Genomic DNA, 23,421 nt, shown 5'->3' on the forward strand with positions numbered 1-23,421 from the left:
ATTTAACAAAGAGTACATAAAAAATGTATAATTCATAAAACTGGGTCTTTCTTAATCAGGGGTTAAAAAAGCTCAGGGATAGATAATTGCTGTATTCAATGATCAGTTTAATTAGTTGCTACTATTTTCCAAGGGAAGGGATTTTAATGTTCCAGGAGTCATGACAGGCCTGTTGTGCAATTAGCAAGATAAAACAAAGCAAGGTTAAGAGATGGGAAAATCATGCATGGGAAGGAGACCTCAGAAACTTGGATGATGGGTGATGCTAGATGGTGGATGATTTCTCACTAAACAAAAAACTGGCTCTGTGTTGGCTACAGCATTTTAAAAGTCATGTTTCCATTCCTCTCTTAATTAATTTGCCTTTTGATTCTTTTTTTCTGCAAGGCAACTACTATGGGACCCCAAAGCCTCCTGCAGAGCCCAACCTGGTGCAACCTGACCTGGTGGATCAGGTGCTGTTTGATGAAGACTTCAGTGGTGAGGTCCCCAGAAAACGCACCACCTCAGTCAGTAAAATGGATAGGAAGGATAGTGCCATACCTGAGGAGGATGATGATGATGAGAGGCCCCCACTGGTCAATGGATTGCCTGGTCAGTTCATTTCAAAACTCAGCATGTTATATAACAGGTTCTGGCATACTGTGCTTGTTCTTTAGTTGTGGAAAGTCAAGGTACAGTCAAAGTCACTATCTGTTTTTCTTGTGAGCCATGGACAATTCTAACTGTGTGCAGAGTGCATACAGTTTATTAGGCCCACTGGATATTTGAGGACATCTCAGTTTATTGCATAGAGAAGTGTAAAGAGATCTTTGATCATCATTCTCCTGAGCAGACTGATCTTCTTTATAACTGATCTTCTCTTTCCTTTTGCTTCACATTTATTTGTTAAAGTTGAAATGTTGTTAAAGTTATTTTTTGTTAGATTATTTCTTAAAATTTAAAATTGTTGCAAATTTGTCGAAACTTTAAAGGTATTGTGTAACTTTATGAAACCACTGGGTGTTGCAATAGAGCAGCAGACTCAAGCCAAAATGGAAAGTGAAACACGAAAAGTACCAAAGGATACCTCATGAATCACCAAACCTATTAAAAAACCAACCTATGAGCTCAGATTGTATCAACATCATTGTTGGAGTAAATTTAACAGAAAAAAAATTGCATTATTAAGTCTTCAGAAAGAATCATGGTCATACTGCTGTTGTGAACAAAAAGCCTATGAGCATGAATTATGAGGCATGCAGATGAAGAGAGGCTGCGTGACCTTATAACAGCTTCATCGATTTCTGTCCAGAAATGCCTTGAAAGAAATATAGACTGAATAATCAACAACCATTCAATTGTTTCAGCTTCTTAAATGTGAGAAAAAAAATTTCTTCTTTGGAATAATTAGAAACTTTCTTTAGGCTGTTATTCTGACAAAGCTATTTTTATTTTTATTTTTTTTTAACATATTTCTTTTTACATAACAGCCAAACTCCCTACAGTGCCAAGTCTTTACAATTGTAAGAATTGCTTAATCTATTTAAAATGTAATAAGCACACATGAAAATGCTGACACGGTTACTGATGACTATAGGACAGGTCACCTTGGCAAAGTCTTGTATATGAGATCAATCAGGACAATTCCTTTTCTCTCCAAAGAGTAAATCTGGCCTTAATTCTTACAAGGAAGAACATCCCTTTAACAGAAATAGGTTACACGCTGTGCAACATACCTGTTTTTAGGAAGATAATTTGGGGTAACAGTGAGACAAGTCCAAGCTGAAAATCGTTTTTGTGGGATGAAACATTGTTTTGATGGTCACAGCTCAAACACTGCTTGCTCAGCTGCACAAAGGATTCACAGAAATCCAATGTCTGTTTACACAACTACTCTGTCATATTGAAATCAAACACAAAACGATCCAGGAGTTCTTTTTATGGAACACAACCAGTCACAAATGACTGCTCTGCTACAGCCCACAGCTGTGTCAGAGCAGTCTCAGACCAGCCATAGATGGAGAGAGTTATGGTCGACTGAAAAAAGAGGTTAATGGAAAATGTGAGCTGTAGCTGTTCGTAGTGCCCTCCTCCATCTTTACATAGATTTTCCCTATGAACTACTTCCCTTTCGTCAAGTGGGTCCTCACCTTGCTTTGAACCTTCCTCGTGAACTCGGCTCTCCTCCACTATGCCCTTGGGCTGGTTCTGTAATGTCTACAAGACTAGAGCTCATAAAGCCTCTTTTGAAATGCCATGTGAATTTTTTTTCTGGGAAGAATGTGTTTTTGATCCAGGAGGCAAAATTAAAAAATGTTGCTGATAACCAACTTTGTAATTATGATGAGACACATAAGATTATGGTGGAATATTTCTTTAAATCAATCTCCCAGAAATATTTTGTGTTTTGCATTTTTTTCCCATATTTTATGAACATCTTCAGAGGGAAGGCATGGAGTGCAAAGTGAATTAGGATAGCCTTTGTTGTATGTTTCATCTTCATTATAGAACAGTTCTCATTGAAGTGGAGCATCTACAAATGTAGTCGAATATATTTGAAATTCATCTGTAAAGGATTTTAAAAGAGAAATGCCGTCCAGACTTAAGTGACCCTTTCTGTGCAAATATCCACCTCTATCATTGCAACACACAGGGAATATACACATATATATATAGGCAAAAGCACTAGCACAGTGTGCTCAGGGAAATGCAAAACAGCGAACTCTTTCTATCTCTCTCTCTCACACACACACACACATTCCATTTTTACTTGCATGCAAATCTTGTGAGTGACACAGTTCTCACTCTATTCCCCTGCAGCAGACAGGATAAGAGGAAGGCCTAGGTGTCTCTGTGGGCTAACCTTTAACTGTCTCTACTCTTTTCTTTTTGTTCCCCCACCCTCCCTTTTACCTGTCCATCCACTACGTCCAGAGCACAAGGACTGGAGGAAAGCAGTACCCAGCTACACCCAGTCCAGCAGCACAATGGACTTCCGTACATGGAGCTCTCTTCCCCGCGATGACAGCCTGGAGCCGCTGCCTCTCAACTGGGAGATGGCTTACACTGAGACTGGCATGGTCTACTTCATAGAGTAAGTGAGAACAGGGTGATCATGAGTGTCATTAAAAAAGGCTATTTACCAAATATAACTGACATATGCTTGCAGATTACATCCCTGTCCAATATGAAGAGCTTTTTTTTTTTTTATAGCTTACGCTTTGTAAAATGGAGCTATATGGGTTTTTTAACTGTTCAAAAGAGCAAAGCGGACATATTTGATATGTTTAAATGTGAAATAGGCTATTCAAAAATAATTAAATATTGGTTTCATACTCAAACCAGCAATTCAATGAAAATATTTGCTAAAACAGTAATTGGCTACAAGATCAATTATATTTCCCATTTCAGTGCAACCATAGTTCATCAGAATTAATAAACACATTTAAATCTTACTTTCTATGACTCCTACAACAGCAACCCAAAATTGGTCATTTATGCAGTATTCAATTGTCAAAAAAGTATAAAACATAGATTTAAGTGTCCGTTTCACATACATAGACCGAGACAACAGACTTAGCAGAATGTTATTCTAAAATTAATTTTAGGTTTTCTTTCTGTCGGCCAACAAAAACTACTAAAAGCATATACTACACCATCTATTCAGAGGGATTTTTGTGCACAGCCAAAGCCCATTAGCATGTTACTGAAAAGGAGAAAGACCCACTCTTCTAAAAATCTTGTTTTTATTTGTTAAAGACATGTCATGAGCAAAGTCAGCCAACAGTGCCATGGCCAGAACTCTGCTTGAATCTGCAAAACACTGTCTTGGTCTCAGAAAGGCAAACTCAGTCACGATGTGTTCCATAGGTGATTGGAAGAGGTAACCCTGACAACATGCAGGATGGAGCCTTACAAGTATTTTGCATGAACTGTAAGGAACCAATGAAATGAGAAGCTAACTAAAGCTTCAAGGAAGAGTTAGACGGGGGGTTAGTGGTTAATGCTGGCTTACTCCACAGGTCTGAGGGACTGAACGTTAGCCAATAGACGTTACTGTTCTGTGGAGCAGGGCAAGTTTGGGTTTTCATAGATCCCAATGCACAGAGTGAGGAAAGGGTATAGTTACAATCAAGCCATTTTAAGTCCAGGTGAAGATTTCACTGGCAAAAACTTCAAATCATACAATTTGAGGAACAGATGAGTTTTCAGGGGATTAATAACTGTTGGAATGAATGAGTCATATAAACAGCACTGGGTGAAAAATGAAATAATATTGCCATCTATAATGCCCCTCTGCTGTCACTACTATTGCACTACAATTATTTATTAATCTGTAGCTGAAAATTGCTAATATATTTTGTTCAATTAAGTTGTAGCTGAAATGATCAAATGTTTTGTTGTTTTAATAAAATGATGTACTTGTGGGCTTAAAGATAAGAAAATCAGAATAACGGTAACCCTTAACACAAGAAGTAAGAGCAGTCCACAGAGGAATACGAGGAGGTTGACCAGGTGCGATACAGTCTGTGTACTGGATAATAAGTTCAAATTTAGGGCAACTGACAACTTGTGAACAATGATGGGTGGATGATCTTGAAGTCACATCTTTGATAATCACAAACAGTTTGAACGTTTCAACATGTTCGAACAATAAGACAAAAATAACTAAAATACACTATAGATTACTTGTTCTTCCTTTACAGCAAACTTGAGATATTTATGTGCCTCTCACTTATCATCAGCCTACAGCTCCAGGCTTCAATAGTGTTTCTCACAGCATTGCAAGTGTTTCAGTTGTGGACTCTAACAACACTGGTGTTAAAAATGTAAAAGGACTTTTACAAAATTCATCACATTTCTTGCTTCTGAAAACTAAAGAAACGACTATATGAATATGCATGTTATGTTTGTGTGTACACAAACCGTCGAATTAATCCATTTACTTGATTCATATTTGGATCTAAGCCGCTTATCTCAGAAGATATCAAAAGATCATTTGGATTTTTTGATTACACACTCCAGTTATTTAACACATTTAAGGATGAACAAGTCATTTTTCACATTCATCCGTTTTTGTTCTACCTTCTCTAAAGGCCACCTAACCATGAACACAATGACAGAAGAACAGCAATGAGTGGATCATACCTTTTGTTGGTGAATTCAATAAGCCTTGTGCATAAGAGCATAATGTACAGGGGGATGCGGTTGCTGTTGATCCGTTGCAGTACATCCTTTTGTTTGCTACTTGTGCTTCATGCTGTTTCCCTGCTGGCACAGGTCTTTATCGTTGATATTTACTGGCTGCTGTTTTGTGCTCCACAGTCACAATACCAAGACAACCACGTGGTTGGACCCCCGCTTGGCGAAGAAAGCGAAGCCCCCTGAGAAGTGCGAGGATGGCGGTATGTGCTGTAGATAACTCAGCTGCTCTAGTCTACTCAAGCATACACTAACTCTATTAACCACTGGACATCCATTTACATTTGGCCATACCTCTGTCCTATGCGCTTTACATAACACAGTACATCAATTCACACTTATTCATTTATCAATTATGTAACCAGGATATACTGAGTTTTCAACTTGTCTTTGAAAATGACACATCATCTAAGAGTAATTGTAATCATCACAGTGTCATGGCCTAATTTTCTTAGAGATCTCAAGCTAGAGTCTACTTAAAAGAATTCCAGATGCGCCTTTGTATCCCCAGGATGATAATGTGGGCTTAAGTGCAGGCAGAAGCATGGAGTGGCCACAGCTGAAAGAGTTGGACCCTTCCAGCCTGGTTTTAATGGAATTTCACAACAGAAAGCTCGTTGGTGTGTTGCTTCTGAATAGAAACTCCAAAGCTCTCTCTTGCATTAAGAGCACTTTTCTGTCCTTCTGCCTGAGATGTTCATCATGGCGTGATGTACATCAGTCATTCAAGCCAGTCTGCTTATTGAGAACCTCAAAAATGTGCTTTATATTATCGTAATTATTTCCATACCTACTTTCCTATGCTCAAAAACCAAGCCAAGATAGTAAAAACACACTATTTTCTACTTCTGTCTCATCATTATGTTAAACCAGTTACAACTCCCAGATGTCTGCTGAACATTGTGCCCGTTTATCCACTTTGTCTTCCTAGGCTGTTATTTGCATCTCTTTACGACACAATGGCATAATATTTTTCTTTTTCCAGAGTTGCCGTATGGCTGGGAGAAAATTGATGACCCACAGTACGGCACATACTATGTTGAGTAAGTTTAATGATTCTGTTAATGTAATTTCATAATTTAGCCACCATCGCAAACACTGCAGATAGTTGTATCTCCATTTTTTACTCCAGATGCACATTAGAGATAAAAAACAATTGTGAATATGACTCTGCTCTCTGGATATTGGCACTGGGCTGATGTAAATCAATTCTGTCTAAAAATAAATAAATGGATTTAGCACACGGCTCATTTTATTCTTCTTGTGTGAGAAGGTTTTAAGTTATGTAACATGCAGAGAGGAAGCATTTACCTGGAAGAGTTTGATTAAGATTTTCCCATTGTTTATCAGTGGGTGGCAAACTAAAACTGCATATGAACACAACATTAATTGTGCTCTCACTGCGTTCTGTGTCAGTAGGTTTGTGTGTATAGAACAGTCTGTGTATATGTCCTTGTATGTTGTTAGTGCATTTGTATCCTTGCAATATGGTTTTGTGCTCACCATTCCAAAAGAAAATGAATAAAACTGCCATTAGCTTCAACAGCAGCTGAGAAAAATTGAGAGATTCTTAACTTGAAGGCATGGAAGCAGCAGAGGGTAGGCTGGAAGGAGAGTTGGCAATCTGTTGTGATGAAACAAAAATGAATGGCTCGTGTTGTTTTATTGCTCAGGCTGTAGATCAAAACCTCAGAGGCAGAGGTGACACAAGAGAGAAACTTGCACTATTTGGTCAAGGAGAGTCAATGACATATAGATGGAGCTTGTAGCTGCCACTGTTTAGTTTGAAATGAGCTCACTGTGAAACAATAGCCCTGGTTTATATGCCAGGGGGACAACAAGCTGTTTACCTTTTTGTGTAAGAACAGGATGTCTCTGACAGTCGGGACTTCATTTCCTACAATATTAAGTGGCTAAAAGCCACAGTAGCTTCCCCACATAAGGAAGACGCAAGCCAGCCCTTAACATGTGTGCTATGTAGGGGCATACGTTATTAACTGCAGAGAAAATTATACAAAGAGATTAATAAGGGAGAGGTGTGTGCAAAATTTGATTCCTAGTATATCCTATTTATTCTAAACCTGATTTGTTTGTTTTTCTAAGCCACATCAACCAGAAAACCCAGTTTGAGAATCCTGTCCTGGAAGCAAAGAAGAAGCTGAACCAGGAAACGGCTGCGATCCAACAAGCTGCAGCAGCAACTCCTCAAGGTATGACAACAGCATCGAAGAACATGTCTTCCTCTTCTAATGACCCTGGGTGTAAAATCATTGAAGAGCATTACTTTGTGATGAAAAATGGTAGAGATGTAAAGGCTCATAAGAAGGGGGGAAAAATAATAATTTGAAAAGTCTTTCACACAAGTCATTTCAGTTAAAGTAGTGGGTGGATCTGTACAAGGTCAGGGCAATTAATTACAGCAAGAAAAAAAAAACTGCATTGAAGCACATCAAAAGATCATGGCCAGGGCTCCCTCAAAGTCGATAACACAAAATTACTCAGTATTAAACTCACATCAAAGTCCGCAGCCCAAGTAATGCTAATAATATAAGATGATTTTCTTGTCCCAACAGAATACATATTGCATCTACAGCTGCAGCCACGTGGCAATCGAACAATGCTAATACCAGTACCCTCATTGGGCTGAAAAACAGACTGACTGCCCTAAAATATGACCAGAGACAACTGAAAGAGTTAGATAAACAGTAAATCACATCAACTTTACATTTAAAAGTTAATAAAGCTGCTTTGTTGTTGCTGTGTACTTTTGAAACTAGATTAGATTAACTAAGCTAAGGACAGTGAGTCGTATCCAGCTAAATTATAACTTATTTAGTATTCATTTATAGAATTTCAATTATATTCAGTAAGAAAATTATTGCCATTTGCTTTTTTTTTGTTTTTGTTTTCCTTTGTCCCAAACTGTAGTTGGATGTGCACTTGCAAACATGCCATATCAACTTTAAGGTCTACTTTTCTAAAAAATATACATGCTTGCACTTAAAATAGAAAAATGTGGCGTATTCAAACAACAATAATGCAAAATTGGCCTGAATGTAAATTCTCCTTCTGTACCCATTTGAAATAAGTCATGTATTCTTCCTTAGAAAATCCTATGTACAACATTTGCACTAAAAACGAGACAAAGTAAATTTTTTCAGTTAAAAAATAATATATAACATAACGACTTTCTATTAGAACTACAGTTTTTACTTTACTTTGGTTTAGTCTAGTTGCTGCCAAGAGCCTCGACAGTCTGTTTTGCTCTGATGATTGGAGATAGGATGGTCGCAAGACACTGTTGTGGCATTCATTAACATTAGCCTCATTGCATTCTAATGTCACAATGCTGCAACCTGAGCTCCTCTTATTATGACTCATTACCCAAAGTCTGTCCTTTGCCGTTACTGCAGTAACATGCATGCACTCGTCTACAACACGCCCAAGGGACATATCCTTCCCACTACACTAGACAACACTACAGTGCATCAACTAAGTAACACCCATGGCTTAAACTTCCAGCATGTCACAACTGCAGAGGACTGTGAAGGACACACAGAAATAGATTTTGCACTTACGAAAACCTGCAAATGTTGCATTGCTATTATAACTATGTGTTACAGTGACCTTTAAAAACATCATCCTGTCTCAGGAGTTTTGACTACACCCTGTGGTTTATAAGACTTGCAAATACATGTATAATTTTAATTACTTTCATGAGCTCTCTGATGCACACTGCCTGCTTTAAAACAACAAGAAATTCCAGTTAGGCTCAAGTCATCTGAAATGATGAAACTCTTTATTGCATTGTCTGTATATTTTGCTACTCTCTCTGCAAATCTTTGGACTAATCCTAATTTAATGTGTTTTTATGAATTAACAATGTGCTTCTTTCCCTTTGCTATTTTGTACGGCATGAAAGAACAACTGGAGTACGTTTTCTTCGATATTGATAAACATTTTCACTGAGCTTATTCCATTTTTCTATTCCCCGTTAATCATTTTGGACATAAGCATCAGCTAATTGCCTAAAATGTGAGAGTAATTGAATTACTTTGGCTTATGATCTTTAAAATAGGGTGACCTGTTCACCTCTGTCAGCATGCTTTGATAAATATGTTTCCCGGGAATAGAAAGCAAGGAATGCCATGTGTCAGCTTTCAAGAAGCCTCAAACAATAATAGATTGGCACAATGAGCCCTGTCTTCACTAGTTTGCTCATGAACTACAAATTTTTGTCAGCTTTCCAGTTACGGCCTCTTCTTTAAGTTGACAAGCCATTTGTCTCCTGCAACAAACATCATGAATTAGGAATGTTTTCATTACAATGAATGTATAATAAATGATAGTGCTGCTGCAGTAGAGTTAGACAAGTTCATTGTGCTGGCAGGGATTCAGGGGAGTAAAAGAAATGAAGGGGAGGAGGCCGGCTTTTAACAGTGCACATGTCAACAGCTGGTGGAACAGCTCGCTAGAGAGGCCAAGCATAATCAGACATCTCTCTACTCAGGTGTGAGGGGACTGTGGAAACCGTCATTTCACCTCTGATTACTGATTACACAACCTACTGAGCCGTCAGATCGTTGCTATGATGAAACCAAACTAAACCATCATCATCAATCGGCGTTACACCTCAGGCTCAGTACCGGCTTTTCCAGTTTCCAAAAATTAGTATCCCTGGGAGTTCTCTATCATGGAAATGAATGTTTTTTAAACCAAAATAACACCCACTGCATAAACAGTTAACTTTACAAAAATAAACCAATACAAAATTACATTTTCTAATCCTAACATAGTTATATTAAATGTATTTCTGATTTTAATGACTTTTAACTTTTATGTTATTCCATCATAACAATTATCCTCCAGATTATCTCTGTCTAAATATTTCATTTCATGGTGATACTTTTTGTAGTGCGATCTTTCTATCAATTCTTCTATAAGAATAAGACTATGGCAAACCTGTACTCTAATCGTCTTGCACCATTTGTCTTAGAATCGCTTTTCAAATGTGACTGGCTCAGTGGTAAACATACATTGAAGAGTTTCTAATATAACTATCCATCAATCTATTTTCTATATCCACTTAATCCAATTCATGGTCGCTGGGGCTGGAGCCAATCCCACAATTGGGCAAGAGGCCCTGGATAGGTCCAAAGTCTCTCTCAGGGCCAACACAGAGATAAACTACAGGAACAACCATACATGCTCACACTCTACTGGGGGCAATTTTTAGAATACCCAATTAACCTAACAGGCATGATTTTGGACGGTGGGAGGAACCTATAGTGCCCAGAGTGTATCCACACATGCACGGGGAGAACATGCAAACTCCACACAGAAAGGGCCCCGCCCGTGATTCAAACCAGGGACTCTCTTATTGTGAGGCAACTGCAAACCACCACACCACAGTGTAGCCCCCTAAGACAATCAGTTTATTGCAAACATTTTAATCAAAGGATAATCCACATTCAAAATGAATGCAGGGAATGTTCAGAGAAAGTGTTTATTAAATTCAACAAAAAAAGGACAACAAATTCTAATGAAAACTTTTTCTTTACCCTGCCACAATATCCACAGTTTTCACTTTTTTCTTAAAAAACATAGGAATCTTTAAATCTGAGTCTTTCAATGTAGGCCAGTAAACCTACCCTTTTTGAGCTAGTTGCCTCCAAAATGCAGGAATCTAACCAACTGCCCCACTCCAATACAAAACGAGGGCGTTATGTTTTTTAATTCATTCGCATGTCCACTTTTTGTTAAACAAAAACACAACCGCCTCACACACAAGTGTGCCAGAAAGCCTTGCAATGTTAAGATTTGCATTTTTTTTCTCTAAAAAGTAGCAGTTTTAGACAAAGGTTTAGGGAATTTTCAATCTGAGAAGTTAAAAGGGCTACTTGATGGGGTTTTATGCCTTCAAACTTTGGCTTCGAGACCTTATTTGAACTGGCCTGCCTCTTTCTCTTTCACCCTGCTATACTTCTGTTTGTTTTTTACAAACAGATGTGCTGTCAAATGGTTATTTCAGCACTCCCTGGGGAGAAGAAGAAAAAATTTCCAAGCTGAGTTTATCGGGCAATTTGAAGTTAATTATGTAAATAAGCTTTGCTTGATCCACGCAGCCGAGTGGACATCTGGAGTCCATGCTGACTTTGACAATTTACACTCATAGCCACTCTGTGGTGGATGTTTATAGTTGGTGAACCAGTTTAAAAGTACCTGCATTTAAATTCTTGTCACACTCATAGAGAGTGTTATGGTTATACAGAGTTTATAAAACCAAGGTGCCGATAGGGGAACACAGTTAATGCTTACCAGCCAGAATAGGAAGTTGTTGCGATCCTGGAAGCTAGATACGAGAATGCATTTTGCTGTTTGAAGTGAGTGTTTAATCACCCGGCGCATGCAGGTCGCAGGAAGAGATAAAGTGGGAATAAAGTGAGAAGATATGAAGCGTCAGATTTCCATAGCACAGCAGTTGTTCTCAGGTGAGGCAGTCATGTGCAAAAAGAGTTTTAACTGCATATTTCAAAGGACACATCAGAATTTGCGTTTTTTTTTTAGTATAATTCATTATCATTGACAGGTGTTAAAAATATTCGTGATGGTTCTAAATGATACGGCCTTTCCCACATGCCTAATTCTTTTAACTTAAGTATTTGTTGGTGCACCAATTGTGTGAAAAAATATTGCCAAACAATGTGTTCATTCAATGTGTGTAACATTAAAAACAGAATATTGTGCCCAGCTGTTTAAGGTAATCATTTAGCCTTTAATCAACTTTTCATAAAAGTTTACACCGTCAGCAGGAGTGGCTTAAGATGGAGTAAAGCTGGATTTGTTGACAATGGAGTGACACCATATCTTTACCTGTATGTTGTACATACATGTACTAACTTAATGAAACGGCACATCTTAAACGTGCATAGTTGGAGTGAAATAATGTTGACTTTCTTGGTGACATTTTGTAATGAAATGCGTTTATTACTGTCACAATTGGAGAGACCAGCAGCCACAGTCACACTCTCTTAGCACAGCACAGCACAGCTGCAAGATTGTACACAATTTGTCACCGGCCTATTTCAATTTTACTACGTTTGATTCACAGTAATAATGCAGTCCAGGCCACAGACCATCGGGCAGCAAGAAAAAAAAGATTGTGTCCATGATCTAAAGTGCTGATACTACAAAACTGCCAGATAAAGAAGCTGCTCAGTTTAATGCAGTGTGACCCTGACAGTTGGTTATCTTCTGTATTACTTATGCCACAGCCAAGCTGCTGGTCCATATTGATATTGCCACTGACCTTTAGTTGTTCTTTACTCAAATCATAGAAAATCTACAATTGCAAAGCTTTTTTCTTTTTCGATTAATTTAAAAGATATGCAAGGGACAAAATGACAATACACTGAATTAGAGACTGCCAGAGGTGCTGTATCCCTGTTCCGCTCTACAGTGTTGTAATAGAGGAAAGCAAATACATTAGTGTCTACAGCTAGAATTATATCATTTTATCTACGTCCATTCCTTTCTCAGCAGTTTCACACAAAAAGGTCTCTACTGGTGGGTTTATTGGGTTTAAATATACATCGCGCCTGTTAATTATAAATCACTAATTGATATGTTGATTCTCAGCCTATAATGCGTATAATTAAGGTTCAATGCAGACATGGATGGATTTTGCAGCCTTTCAAGAGGGATATAAATTTGTTAATTTGTGTTGCAGCATTTGATGTGTTGCACTGTATTTAAGGCTCATAAAACCTATCATTCACTAACACTTTTTCTTAGTAAAGTGCATCTTCAGAGGGATGCTTCACACATGCAAAAACACAATACACACATGTATTATATATGTCTATTTTGTGCACAGGTAAAGGAGGAGCATTTGGCTTCACTGCAGACCCCAACCAGCTAAACGGGGAGATGTACCATACTGCTCTGAAGAAAAGCTCCCAGGGTTTTGGGTTTACTATCATAGGAGGAGACCGCACAGATGAGTTTCTGCAGGTGAAAAATGTGCTCAGTGACGGCCCCGCTGCCCAAGACAATAAAATGGCATCTGGTGAGCAAACTATGTTTACATACTTGTCTATGAGTAAGCAAAGGAAGACATAAAATAGAGCAAGGTTGCATTATAAAATTTGATTTAGCTGGCAAAAAGATCTATGAGTTTATTAGTGCTAATTTCTGCAAAAGTATGGAAAATAATTTTGCAGTTTACAGAACCAAATGGGTTACTGGGATACACCTGGAGGTGTTAATTGTACCTCTGTGGTTCTCATTCGGTCTGACACTGTCCCATGGGTTCAATAAGGCGATAAAAACAACTCCAGCACTGTCAAAGGCCTAGTTTAATAGCAAATAATCGGATTATGGCGGTGCCTGCAGCTGTGGATGTATGAGGTAAGCTGTGTACAGTCATGTGAAAAAGAAAATACACTATCTTTTAATTCTAAGGTTTTACACATAAGGAGATAAAAAAAAAATTGTCCTCACCAGGCCTTAACATTCTGTAAATACAACCTCAGATGAACAACAACACATGATATGTAATACTGTCATTTATTTTACATAAACTTACCTACAATGCAGAAGCAGTGTGTAACAATCTAAGTGCACCATATGATTCATTCGCTTACAGAACCATCTTCAGCAGCAATAAAGTCATTATTTTGAGTATGATGACATTATCAGATCCACAAGGAATTTTCGGCCACACGTCTTTACAGCATTGTTTCAGTTAATTTCAGTTAGTTTTATTTGATTTATGCGCAGCTCTCTTAAGGTCCCACAATAGCATTTCATTCATTTTAAGGTCTGAACTTTGACTGGCCCATTGCAAAATTTAGATTATTTTCTCTTTCAGCAATGTTGTGGATTTGCTGCTCTGCTGTGTTTGAGATGATTATCTTCTTGCATGACCCTGTTGCATCCAAGCTTTAGTTGACTACGATATTTTGGTACAACTATTAACCCGAAAACCTGGCATACAGTAGTTTGATCAAATAAAGGGTCAAATGCATTTGTCAGGTCCTGTTTCAGGATTTTGTCAATACATCACATTTAGATACTGTTAATCTGCCAGATATGTAGATGTTTTTATGCCTTCCACTTTTTTGTCCAATTTTATTCTTTTCAATTCATTTTAAGTACACAATGCCATGAAATGCTAAATGGTTCAGCACAGGGACGAGACTAAAAATGAGTGAAAACAGAGTGAATGCCCCATAAAAAACTTTGAAAGACCCGCAGAAAGCCCAGAAAACTATTGCTTAAGAATGCTTTGAAAGATTGCAAGAAAGTCTTGTTCCTTGGACTGAAAATGCGAAGAAATGACAGGTGGCTCAAGACTTTTGCACAGTACTGTAGCTATTGGGTTTTTTGCATTTTTCTCTGGGTATCGCACAGTCGGATCATGGGATGCATTTTGTGAGGTGTCCACTCGTGGGAAGACTGGCAACAATCCTAAATGTTTACCGCTTCTGACTAATCTTTCTCACTGTTATAATTTTTTGGAAATGGGTTATAAGAAAAATCCATACCAGATTGATGAACAGCAACAATTGCTTCCATAAGATAATTTCTGTTCTCTTTCCTCCTTTTCATTGTGTTAACACACACCTAAATATTCCAGACTTACTACACATCTTCTTAAGTCCAGAGCAGTAACTGTGTACTTTGTTTTGCACACACATTGTCTGCATTTTGGTTTAGTTTTTGTTCAATGACTGACACAGTGTTATGTATCATATTTTGTTGTTCATCTGTGGTTGTATTAAGCTAACTTTAGGACCTGCTGAGAACTAGATCATTTTATTACTTCCAATAAACTCTAGAATTAAAAAAGGGTTTTTTTTTTTTTCCACGACTATATTTATATGTGTGTGTATAATGGTTACACCATCCTGATGTGACAGAAATCCACATTCGTCCTAGCTCAGTACAGTTGTGGCAGGGAGTCCTGCTCAGGTCTGCTGAACAAGGTAGAGAGAAAAGAAGAGACAAAAATGAAGTAGGAGTGAATGAGATAAAAGGAAACAGCATATGGAGCTGCCAAAATGAAAATACGATAGAGCAGCGAAGAGGAAAGAGACATTTCAGAGGAAAGATACGTCTCGGTGAGGAGGTAGAAAGCCTTTTTCAGAAAATGTAGAGCATTGATGTCTAGATTAAATATCAGAGGAATAATTCCTTTGTCACTTGCCCTCTTTTTTTCCCCTTTTTCTAGGTGATGTGATTGTTGAAATTAATGGGATGTGTGTGCTGGGGAAAACGCATCCAGAGGTGGTGCAGATGTTCCAGTCCATCCCCATTAACCAATATGTGGACATAGTCCTTTGTCGGGGCTACCCTCTTCCTCCTGATGTGGACCTAAATAGCGACGACCCTCTCCCCCCTCCTCCTCCTCCCCCACCAGGCAGTCAGCCCCCGCAGGCTCTGCATGGTGGAGAGGTGGTGACAGCCGTGCCCCTCATCAATGGGCAACCACTGTTGGTGAAAGGCGATGTCCTCCACGGCTCATCACAGGAGCTCCACTACGTTACAACAGACGCCAATGGTCGGCCTGTTGTCGCGGCTCTGCCCAACGGGAGGCAGCCGGAGCGAGGAGAGGTGGCCACAGGAATGCTTCAGCCTGAGCTGGTAAGCGTGCCGCTGGTCAAGGGACCTGGAGGATTTGGGTTTGCCATTGCTGACTGTCCTCTGGGCCAGAAAGTTAAAATGATACTGGATGCCCAATGGTGCCGTGGTCTACAGAAAGGAGATGTCATTAAGGAGATCGACAGGCAAAATGTCCAAACACTTAGCCATGTACAAGTGGTGGACATCCTGAAGGACTTACCAGTGGGCAGTGAGGTCAACGTGGTGGTGCTGCGAGGAGGTGAGAGACTGAGGCAACAATAACTCTCTATCTTTATGTCTACTGTCCCTCTGTGTCTGTCAGTCTATAAACAGTTTGTGTTTATCTATTTTGTCTGGCTGAATGTCCATGTTGTTTTTCTCTCTTGCCAGTTTGACTTTGTTTTTCATATCATTCTACCTGTCTTTTGTTTCATTCTTTTGTACTCTCTTGTGTGTTACATAATTTGTTATTACTGTCAATACAACTTTAACAATGCCCATTGGCAGGGAGGTTGGAGTGCTGATAGTAACTCGAGGTGAGGTGGTGCTGTGGCTGGTTTGAGGGGGAACTAAGTGATGGCACTTAGTTGTTCTGGGAAAGTCTGGGTGATGACATCGTGTCTACAGTCTGTGTGAAGTCACCACATGAGAGACTGCTGCCTTTTTTGCTGGACCGATCCAACTGCACCGCTCCAGCTACTGCAGATGATTATCAGACTCTGACAAGCTTTATTTCTTACCATCACATGGAGCTTCTTTATATATGCAAAGTGCTTATCCCATTTTTCAAGAATTCCTCCTCTGTGCCTGCATCCAAACCGCCTCTGTTTATGACGACTCCCAGAAAGGCGTAATGATCTGTGTTACAAGTCTAAGAGCATGAATTACATAAGTGTGGGAATGTGCATGCTTCCAAGTAGCAGAGAAATGAGAGAGAGACCCCCTCACATGTCTCCTGCTTCCATCTCTGGCTGCCCGAGGGACTCACTACGCAAATCGATGAACCCGGGATTAGCTTTGATCATCAGCAGAGCGCAGGGGATTTCTCCATGCCTCTATATCCATGGCCTCTTAAACATCCATGGCTAAATGGCAACACTGGCAAGGTCCATTGGGCCCTCCTCCCCATAGCCATGCCTGAACCCTTTTCCTTCATCTCCAAACAACCCACAGTACTCACACTGACTGCTGTGTCATCATCGCCATGTGCTGCTCCACTGACGCACTCCACAGTTGAAGCATATCTGAGTTCGGCTCTACTCCGCCTGCACAGCCAAAGAGCTAATGCCAGCTTTAACCCTCATTAGACAATGGATTTGGCTTGAAGGAGACTCCTAGTTTGTGCGTTTGTGTGCGTGTGTGCGTGTGTGTGTGTGAGTGGCAGACATTACTGATGAGAAAAAGGACAGTTGGACAAAAGGAAAGGAGTGGTGTGGTGTGGTTGGGTGTGATTCGGGTGTAACCAGAAGCACACCTCTTATTTAATGCTTCTGGTTATTCTGATGTTGGATTAGGAATTTCACTGTGAAGCATAAAAACATGTTGCATTGTCTTTCCTTTTACAGTTTATCAAGTTCCATTAACCTTTCATCAGACCAAGTGTTAGTCTGAATACAGAGGGCTGCATGCTCCAGAGAAGTAATTGTTAATTCGATTAATGCAGGGAGTTGAGGAGAATGGAAGTGGGGAGAGGGCTGTGTGAGAATATCTATTGGGAACGATCTGAGTGCTTGAGATGAAACATGTGGGTGTTCTCTAGAGCGAACAGAGAGGGCGAAGAGAATGATCAGTCATGGAATTATATGCATGAATCTCTCGTACCCTCACCCTGCTTTTAAGTAGGTTTACCGTATGGGCTCAGCTCTTCAGATCATGTACTACCTCTGTATTCCATATGTATCTTTAATCTCATGGATGGTTGAATATTTGCTAATGGAGCATTCTTTGGAGAGCACACCTTCTGAGTTTTCGGAACTGGCTGGTATGTTTTCAAGCTCCCTGCTGCTATTTCTTAGTCAGAGAGGCAGTGCCATCTGGTGGACGGGGATTCAGGGATGACAGTTGTTCCAAAGCATATTATTATTTTTTAAAACTATATTCCTGTTGTCTGTCTTTTTCTCTCCATAGGTCAGACATCCCCTGTTAAGACTCTAAAGCCTGTGAGTAAAACGTATCTTTCCTTCTCTCCTCCCTATTGTTTCCATATCAATCAATTTAATTCAAAGCGTTTTGTCCTTCAGCTTAACCAGTAAGCCTCTGTTGCATCAAATTAAATGATAGCAATAAATTTGAATATCGATTGTGTTTCTGGGCTTCTTCTTTTGTTTGCTCTCAAAAACAGTCTCTAATTACATTCTTTCACTATTCATATTTTTTGGCCTATTGTCTGGGGATTGCAGTGGTAATGAGGCATGGATGAGCCTCTTTAGATATGGCAGTATCATTAACACAACAGTTTTAGATAAAGAAGTTGCCCTCTCTGCCCGAAGAAGCCTGCCTCAGCCTTTGGGAAATCTTTACTTTCTCCCATGGATTTCATATTACATCCAAATCCCAATGCTTATCCCTCAGAACAATAGGAAAAATATAAATTGAAAATGGTTTATCTTATTAAAAACGGCAAATGAAGTGACCTTTACTGCCTTTGTAATCTATCACCATTAGATGCTCAGCCACTTGTCTAAGATCATGAGCTGTTGAGATTTTCAATAAGCATCAATAAGATGTCCTTCAAAGAAATGCGATAGAATTAGAAAAAAAAACAGCAAAAGTGAAACTTTTATAGAGCTTGTCTTGTCCCAAAATAATTTAGCTTTAAGCAACACATGGTTGTGACAAGGCTTGTATTTGTTGTCAGAGACAGGAAATGACAGCCAGTACAGAAACTTTGGACACCATCCCAGATGCAACGCCACAAGCTTTGCCTTACCACTCAAACACAAGCACTCTGCGTTCCTCCGACTCCCCCAAGCGAGAGGCCACAGAGATGTACTTGAAATCCAAAGCCCTGTTGGAGAGCAGACGTAAGTGCAGACTCTTTCACAGAAGCTGTTTTTCAATATTTTGTTCTGTACAACTTGAAAACTTGATTTTGCAATGCATTCACAGAGCCTCACACCAAAGACATTGATGTTTTTCTGAAGAGAGACATTGAAACAGGCTTTGGTTTCCGTGTCTTGGGAGGAGAAGGCCCACAACAGCCAGTAAGTTTATAAAGCGATATTGGAACCTTAAGGCTTCATGTGTGTCATTGAATTTTATTAAGTAACTATGTAGATCTGGATGTGTATAGAGGACAAGGGAAAATGTTCGGTTTTGAAAAATGGATTTTCAGAACTTCAATTGATCAGGCAAACACAATTTTTCAGAAGGTTTGAGCAAGTACAGTCCATAGAGAGCTTGTTGAAAATGACAAAATATGGCCTATGACTGATCACACACTCCTACTTGGGTCATAGTCTGCAAATAAAACTCTGCCTTATAAGTGTACATGCTCTGGATTGATTTGAAAGAAAAACAAGCAGTGTCCTTGAATTCATTTTTATGTATATGTAGCTTAAAAAATAACCAAATATCAAGCTTAATTGAATTCATGGGTCAAGCAGTTATCTAGCTAAATTATCATTGAAAAACTGACTAAATTCTTTCCATATGAAAGCCAGAACTTTCTGGCTGCAGTCATTGCCATTTCCATGGACACAGTGAATGAACATGCACAGGTGCCTTGAAACAACTCCATGAACTCATTATCAGCCTTTACTCCCATAAGTGCGTTAACTTGCAGGCAGCAATAACATGTTATTCATTTAGTATATGAAGGACAATAATAAATAAAGTTAGCACCAGCTGATGTATTTTCTTTTCTTGGATGTTCACTGTTTTTTTTTTTATTTTGCAGCTTGATTCAATCAATCAATCAATCAATCAATCAATCAATCAATCAATCAATCAATCAATCAATCAATCAATCAATCAATTATACTTTATTAATCCCCAAGGGGAAATTCCAGATTAAAATGCCTCATATTGACCTTTTCTGGGTTTTGATATTAGGTGAATAAGCTGTATTATAGAGAGCTACAATCCTCTAACAATAATTTGGGCACCATAGGGTATACTGTATGTCAGAACATAGCACACCATTTAACGTTTGGATTATAAACATCTCCTGTAGCTGTTTGCGCTCTAAAATCCACCAAAAAAATCAAGAGTATGAATCTTTTTTTTATGGAAGCAGAGATTAAAGCTAGGGATCTGAACAAACAGCTTGATTTATGGGTCTCATATCTTTTCACTGCTACTTTCATTTCTGTTATTAAAGGCCACTTTTCTGTTATTAACTCCATATCAGAATGTATTTCCCCAGGTGTACATTGGGGCAATTGTGCCCAATGGAGCTGCAGAGAAGGATGGTCGACTCAGAGCTGGAGACGAGCTCATCGGCATTGATGGTGTGATGGTGAAAGGTCGTTCGCACAAGCAGGTCTTGGACCTGATGACCAACGCTGCTCGTAATGGTCAAGTTATGTTGACTGTTCGCCGAAAAGTCATCTACAGAGGTGGGTGATAAGCCAGGCAACACTTTGCATGGCACTATGTTTCTGTTTTCAGAGAAAACGTCAGAAGCCTTCACAATGACTGCCGCATAGGACATTCCTGAGAAAAGAAGTCATTTGACTCATTTATATTTTGACAGAAACAAGAATGCTGTGGTGGTCTAGAATAGATGTAGGCACAAAAACCAAAACATCTGAGGAATTTATCATCTTTATTCTGAAATGTTTGTCCAGTTAACTTTAGGTAAAAATAACCACTGTTTTTTTTGTTACACTGCTCTACTATTCTGTTAAAACCTTCTGGGAAACTAACCTGAACAAGTAATTGCATTCAACTGCACAAGATACAAAATTTGTTAGCATCTGTATCCTTTCAAATCAGATGCAACGGATGAAGAGGCACTGGAAATGGCTCCTGTACTAGTGAACGGCTCTCCCAAGCTACCTCGCCTACCAATGCCCAGTGCACTCGATCACGAGTCTTTTGATATCACGCTCCACCGCAAGGACACTGAGGGTTTTGGATTTGTCATCCTCACATCCAAAAGCAAACCACCTCATGGAGGTGAGAATCAAATCTTTATGTCTAATATATGAAATAAATAAAGATATCAAAGACGGCATGTGTTTATCCGCACAATATATTTTTAAGATGTTTGGTAATGATCAACAAATATCAATACTAGATGAAGATGATGACATTTAGGCTGTGGATAGCCTTGTGTAGCCTTGATATCTAATTTCTCATCATATCTGCCATTTCAGTCATCCCTCACAAAATTGGCCGTATCATTGAAGGCAGTCCCACCGACCGCTGTGGCCTGCTACACGTTGGAGATCGTATCTCGGCAGTCAACGGGCGCTCCATTATTGAGCTTTCTCACAATGACATCGTTCAGCTTATCAAGGATGCTGGCAATGTTGTCACCCTCACTGTGGTTCCTGAGGATGGTAAATATCTGTGTGTATACAACTGTGTTTGCCTTATTTTCTGCAGTTAATCCTGCATATATGTAGAATATACGTTTGCATTCATATTAACTTTCATATTAATTTTTTTTCAAACTAATGTATCCCTAAATGTAAAAAAAAATCTTTAGCCTTTTCCACCAGAATATAGATACCAGAAAAAAATCCAGAGGACATAGTTACAGTCAAATGTCAATAACAAATGTTGAAACTGACCAGATTTCTTGGTTTTTACCATTTTTTAAGGATTTTTTTCTGCACTCGGTCTATCCCATAGCAAGTTTTTCTTGTTATTCTTAGAGTTATTCTGTTCTGAGTATATGCTCATTTTGAACTGAAAACAGCCATCTGTTTACAAGAATGCTGTAACAATTTCCAAATCGGACTTTAAAATCATGGTCACAGCAAAAAGAATCAGACCACAGAACAGTTTTCATATCCACTTCAGTCCACTTCAAATAAGCTTTGACCCAGAAAAAGCAGAAGAGTATATAGATCTTGTTCATGTTTTGCTTTAGATGAAAGTTTTGTCTGTTTTTGATGCAGTGCCACTTGAAAGCCCAAATATCATGGCCATTTAGTACTGGTGATCATCATCATCATCATCAACTTTATTTCCAGACTCAGGGTCCATTTTCAAAAATCAAAACACAGTACATAGACAATACACAAAGACAAACAGAAACACACTTATAAAAGACACTTGTACCAGTGTTTCCACATATATGACTGGTATCGCACCGCACAAAGCGCAGGATTTGACAGCAGCATAATGATTTGATTCCATGAACCATCCAATCTACAGATAAAACTATACATTAAAATCCTCAACAATGCATGGAATGTGTTGACCCCTAGACCACAAAACAATTCACTTGCACTGCTCCACCTGGGCGTCTTAAGCAGAATGCGCAGCCCATCATTATATGTGACTTGAAGTTTCTGCAGGCTACCCTTTTTATACTTAGCCCACAGGGGGGCAGTATACAGGGGGGTGCAGTATGCCTTGAACAGGCTAATTTTAACACTATCAGTGCACCAGTGAAACTTCCTTACCAGCACGATCAGCCAATATGTACCCAGATTTTACCATATTCTGTAAATCATTTAACGTTTTGTTACATCTTAGATGTTGAAACTCCAAAATTCTTTGCAACCATTTTTCTGATGCAATATTCACTGAATAATATATCTTTCTACTCATGAAAGACTCTCTAAGTGTGTTTTTTTTCACCTGGTTATGTTAATCCAATCCAATCCACTTTATTTATAAACCACAGTTTAAATAAACACAAAGGTTTCCAAAGTGCTGTACAATAAAATAAATACAATAAAACATAATAAATAAATAGACTGTCAACCCCACCCCAAATAAAATATCTGTGAACATAAAATCAACAGCCTACGTAGTATTAAAAGCCAAGGAAAAGAGGTGCGTTTTAAGAAGAGTTTTAAAATTAGACAGTGAGGAGGCCTGTCTAATGTGCAGTGGCAGTTCATTCCACAATTTGGGAGCTGCAACCGAGAATGCGCGGTCCCCTCTGAGCTTCAGCCTGGTTTTGGGAACCCTCAGGAGCAGCTGGTCAGCTGACCTGAGGGATCGGCTGGGTGTGTAGGGGTGCAGGAGTTCAGAGAGGTACACTGGGGCAAGACCATTTAGGGATTTAAAAGCGAATAAAAGAATTTTAAAATAAATTCTAAAATGGACAGGTAGCCAGTGGCTAAAATCGGTGAAATGTGCTCAAACTTTCTTGTGCCAGTTAAAAGACGCGCAGCTGCGTTCTGTACAAGTTGGAGACGTGCGATGGAGGACCCACTAACCCCCATATATAGTGCATTGCAGTAATCCAGCCGTGTGGTCACAAAGGCGTGAATTACTGCTTCAAGGTGCTGTCTCTGGAGAAAAGGTTTTATTTTTGCCAACTGTCTTAACTGGAAAAAACTTGCTTTCACCACAGCTTAATGAACTCACCCAATTAGTTAAGAGATGTTTTAAAGTCTTTGGTTGCTGCTGTCCCAGCTTTTTTATTTGGTCGTGACATCAAATTCAAAATCAACATATATATTTCATTAAAAGATCCTTTGT

At 39.0% G+C, this 23,421-nt stretch overlaps 1 protein-coding gene across 2 annotated transcripts in view; it reads left to right on the forward strand.

Moving 5' to 3' along the window:
* magi3b (membrane associated guanylate kinase, WW and PDZ domain containing 3b) overlaps positions 1 to 23,421 on the forward strand; it is a 147,363-nt gene that overhangs the window by 115,965 nt on the left and 7,977 nt on the right. For both annotated transcript variants that reach the window (XM_075461648.1, XM_075461647.1), the window contains exons 4-16: positions 388 to 594; positions 2,917 to 3,076; positions 5,308 to 5,387; positions 6,170 to 6,227; positions 7,288 to 7,394; positions 13,061 to 13,252; positions 15,419 to 16,069; positions 17,938 to 17,969; positions 18,668 to 18,833; positions 18,919 to 19,013; positions 20,162 to 20,369; positions 20,749 to 20,931; positions 21,132 to 21,317. In XM_075461648.1, coding sequence (XP_075317763.1) covers positions 388 to 594; positions 2,917 to 3,076; positions 5,308 to 5,387; positions 6,170 to 6,227; positions 7,288 to 7,394; positions 13,061 to 13,252; positions 15,419 to 16,069; positions 17,938 to 17,969; positions 18,668 to 18,833; positions 18,919 to 19,013; positions 20,162 to 20,369; positions 20,749 to 20,931; positions 21,132 to 21,317 — 2,325 coding nt within the window. The remainder of the gene's footprint in view (positions 1 to 387; positions 595 to 2,916; positions 3,077 to 5,307; positions 5,388 to 6,169; positions 6,228 to 7,287; positions 7,395 to 13,060; positions 13,253 to 15,418; positions 16,070 to 17,937; positions 17,970 to 18,667; positions 18,834 to 18,918; positions 19,014 to 20,161; positions 20,370 to 20,748; positions 20,932 to 21,131; positions 21,318 to 23,421) is intronic.

The sequence above is a fragment of the Odontesthes bonariensis genome, chromosome 3, assembly GCF_027942865.1.
Source record: "Odontesthes bonariensis isolate fOdoBon6 chromosome 3, fOdoBon6.hap1, whole genome shotgun sequence".
Lineage (NCBI taxonomy): Eukaryota > Metazoa > Chordata > Actinopteri > Atheriniformes > Atherinopsidae > Odontesthes > Odontesthes bonariensis.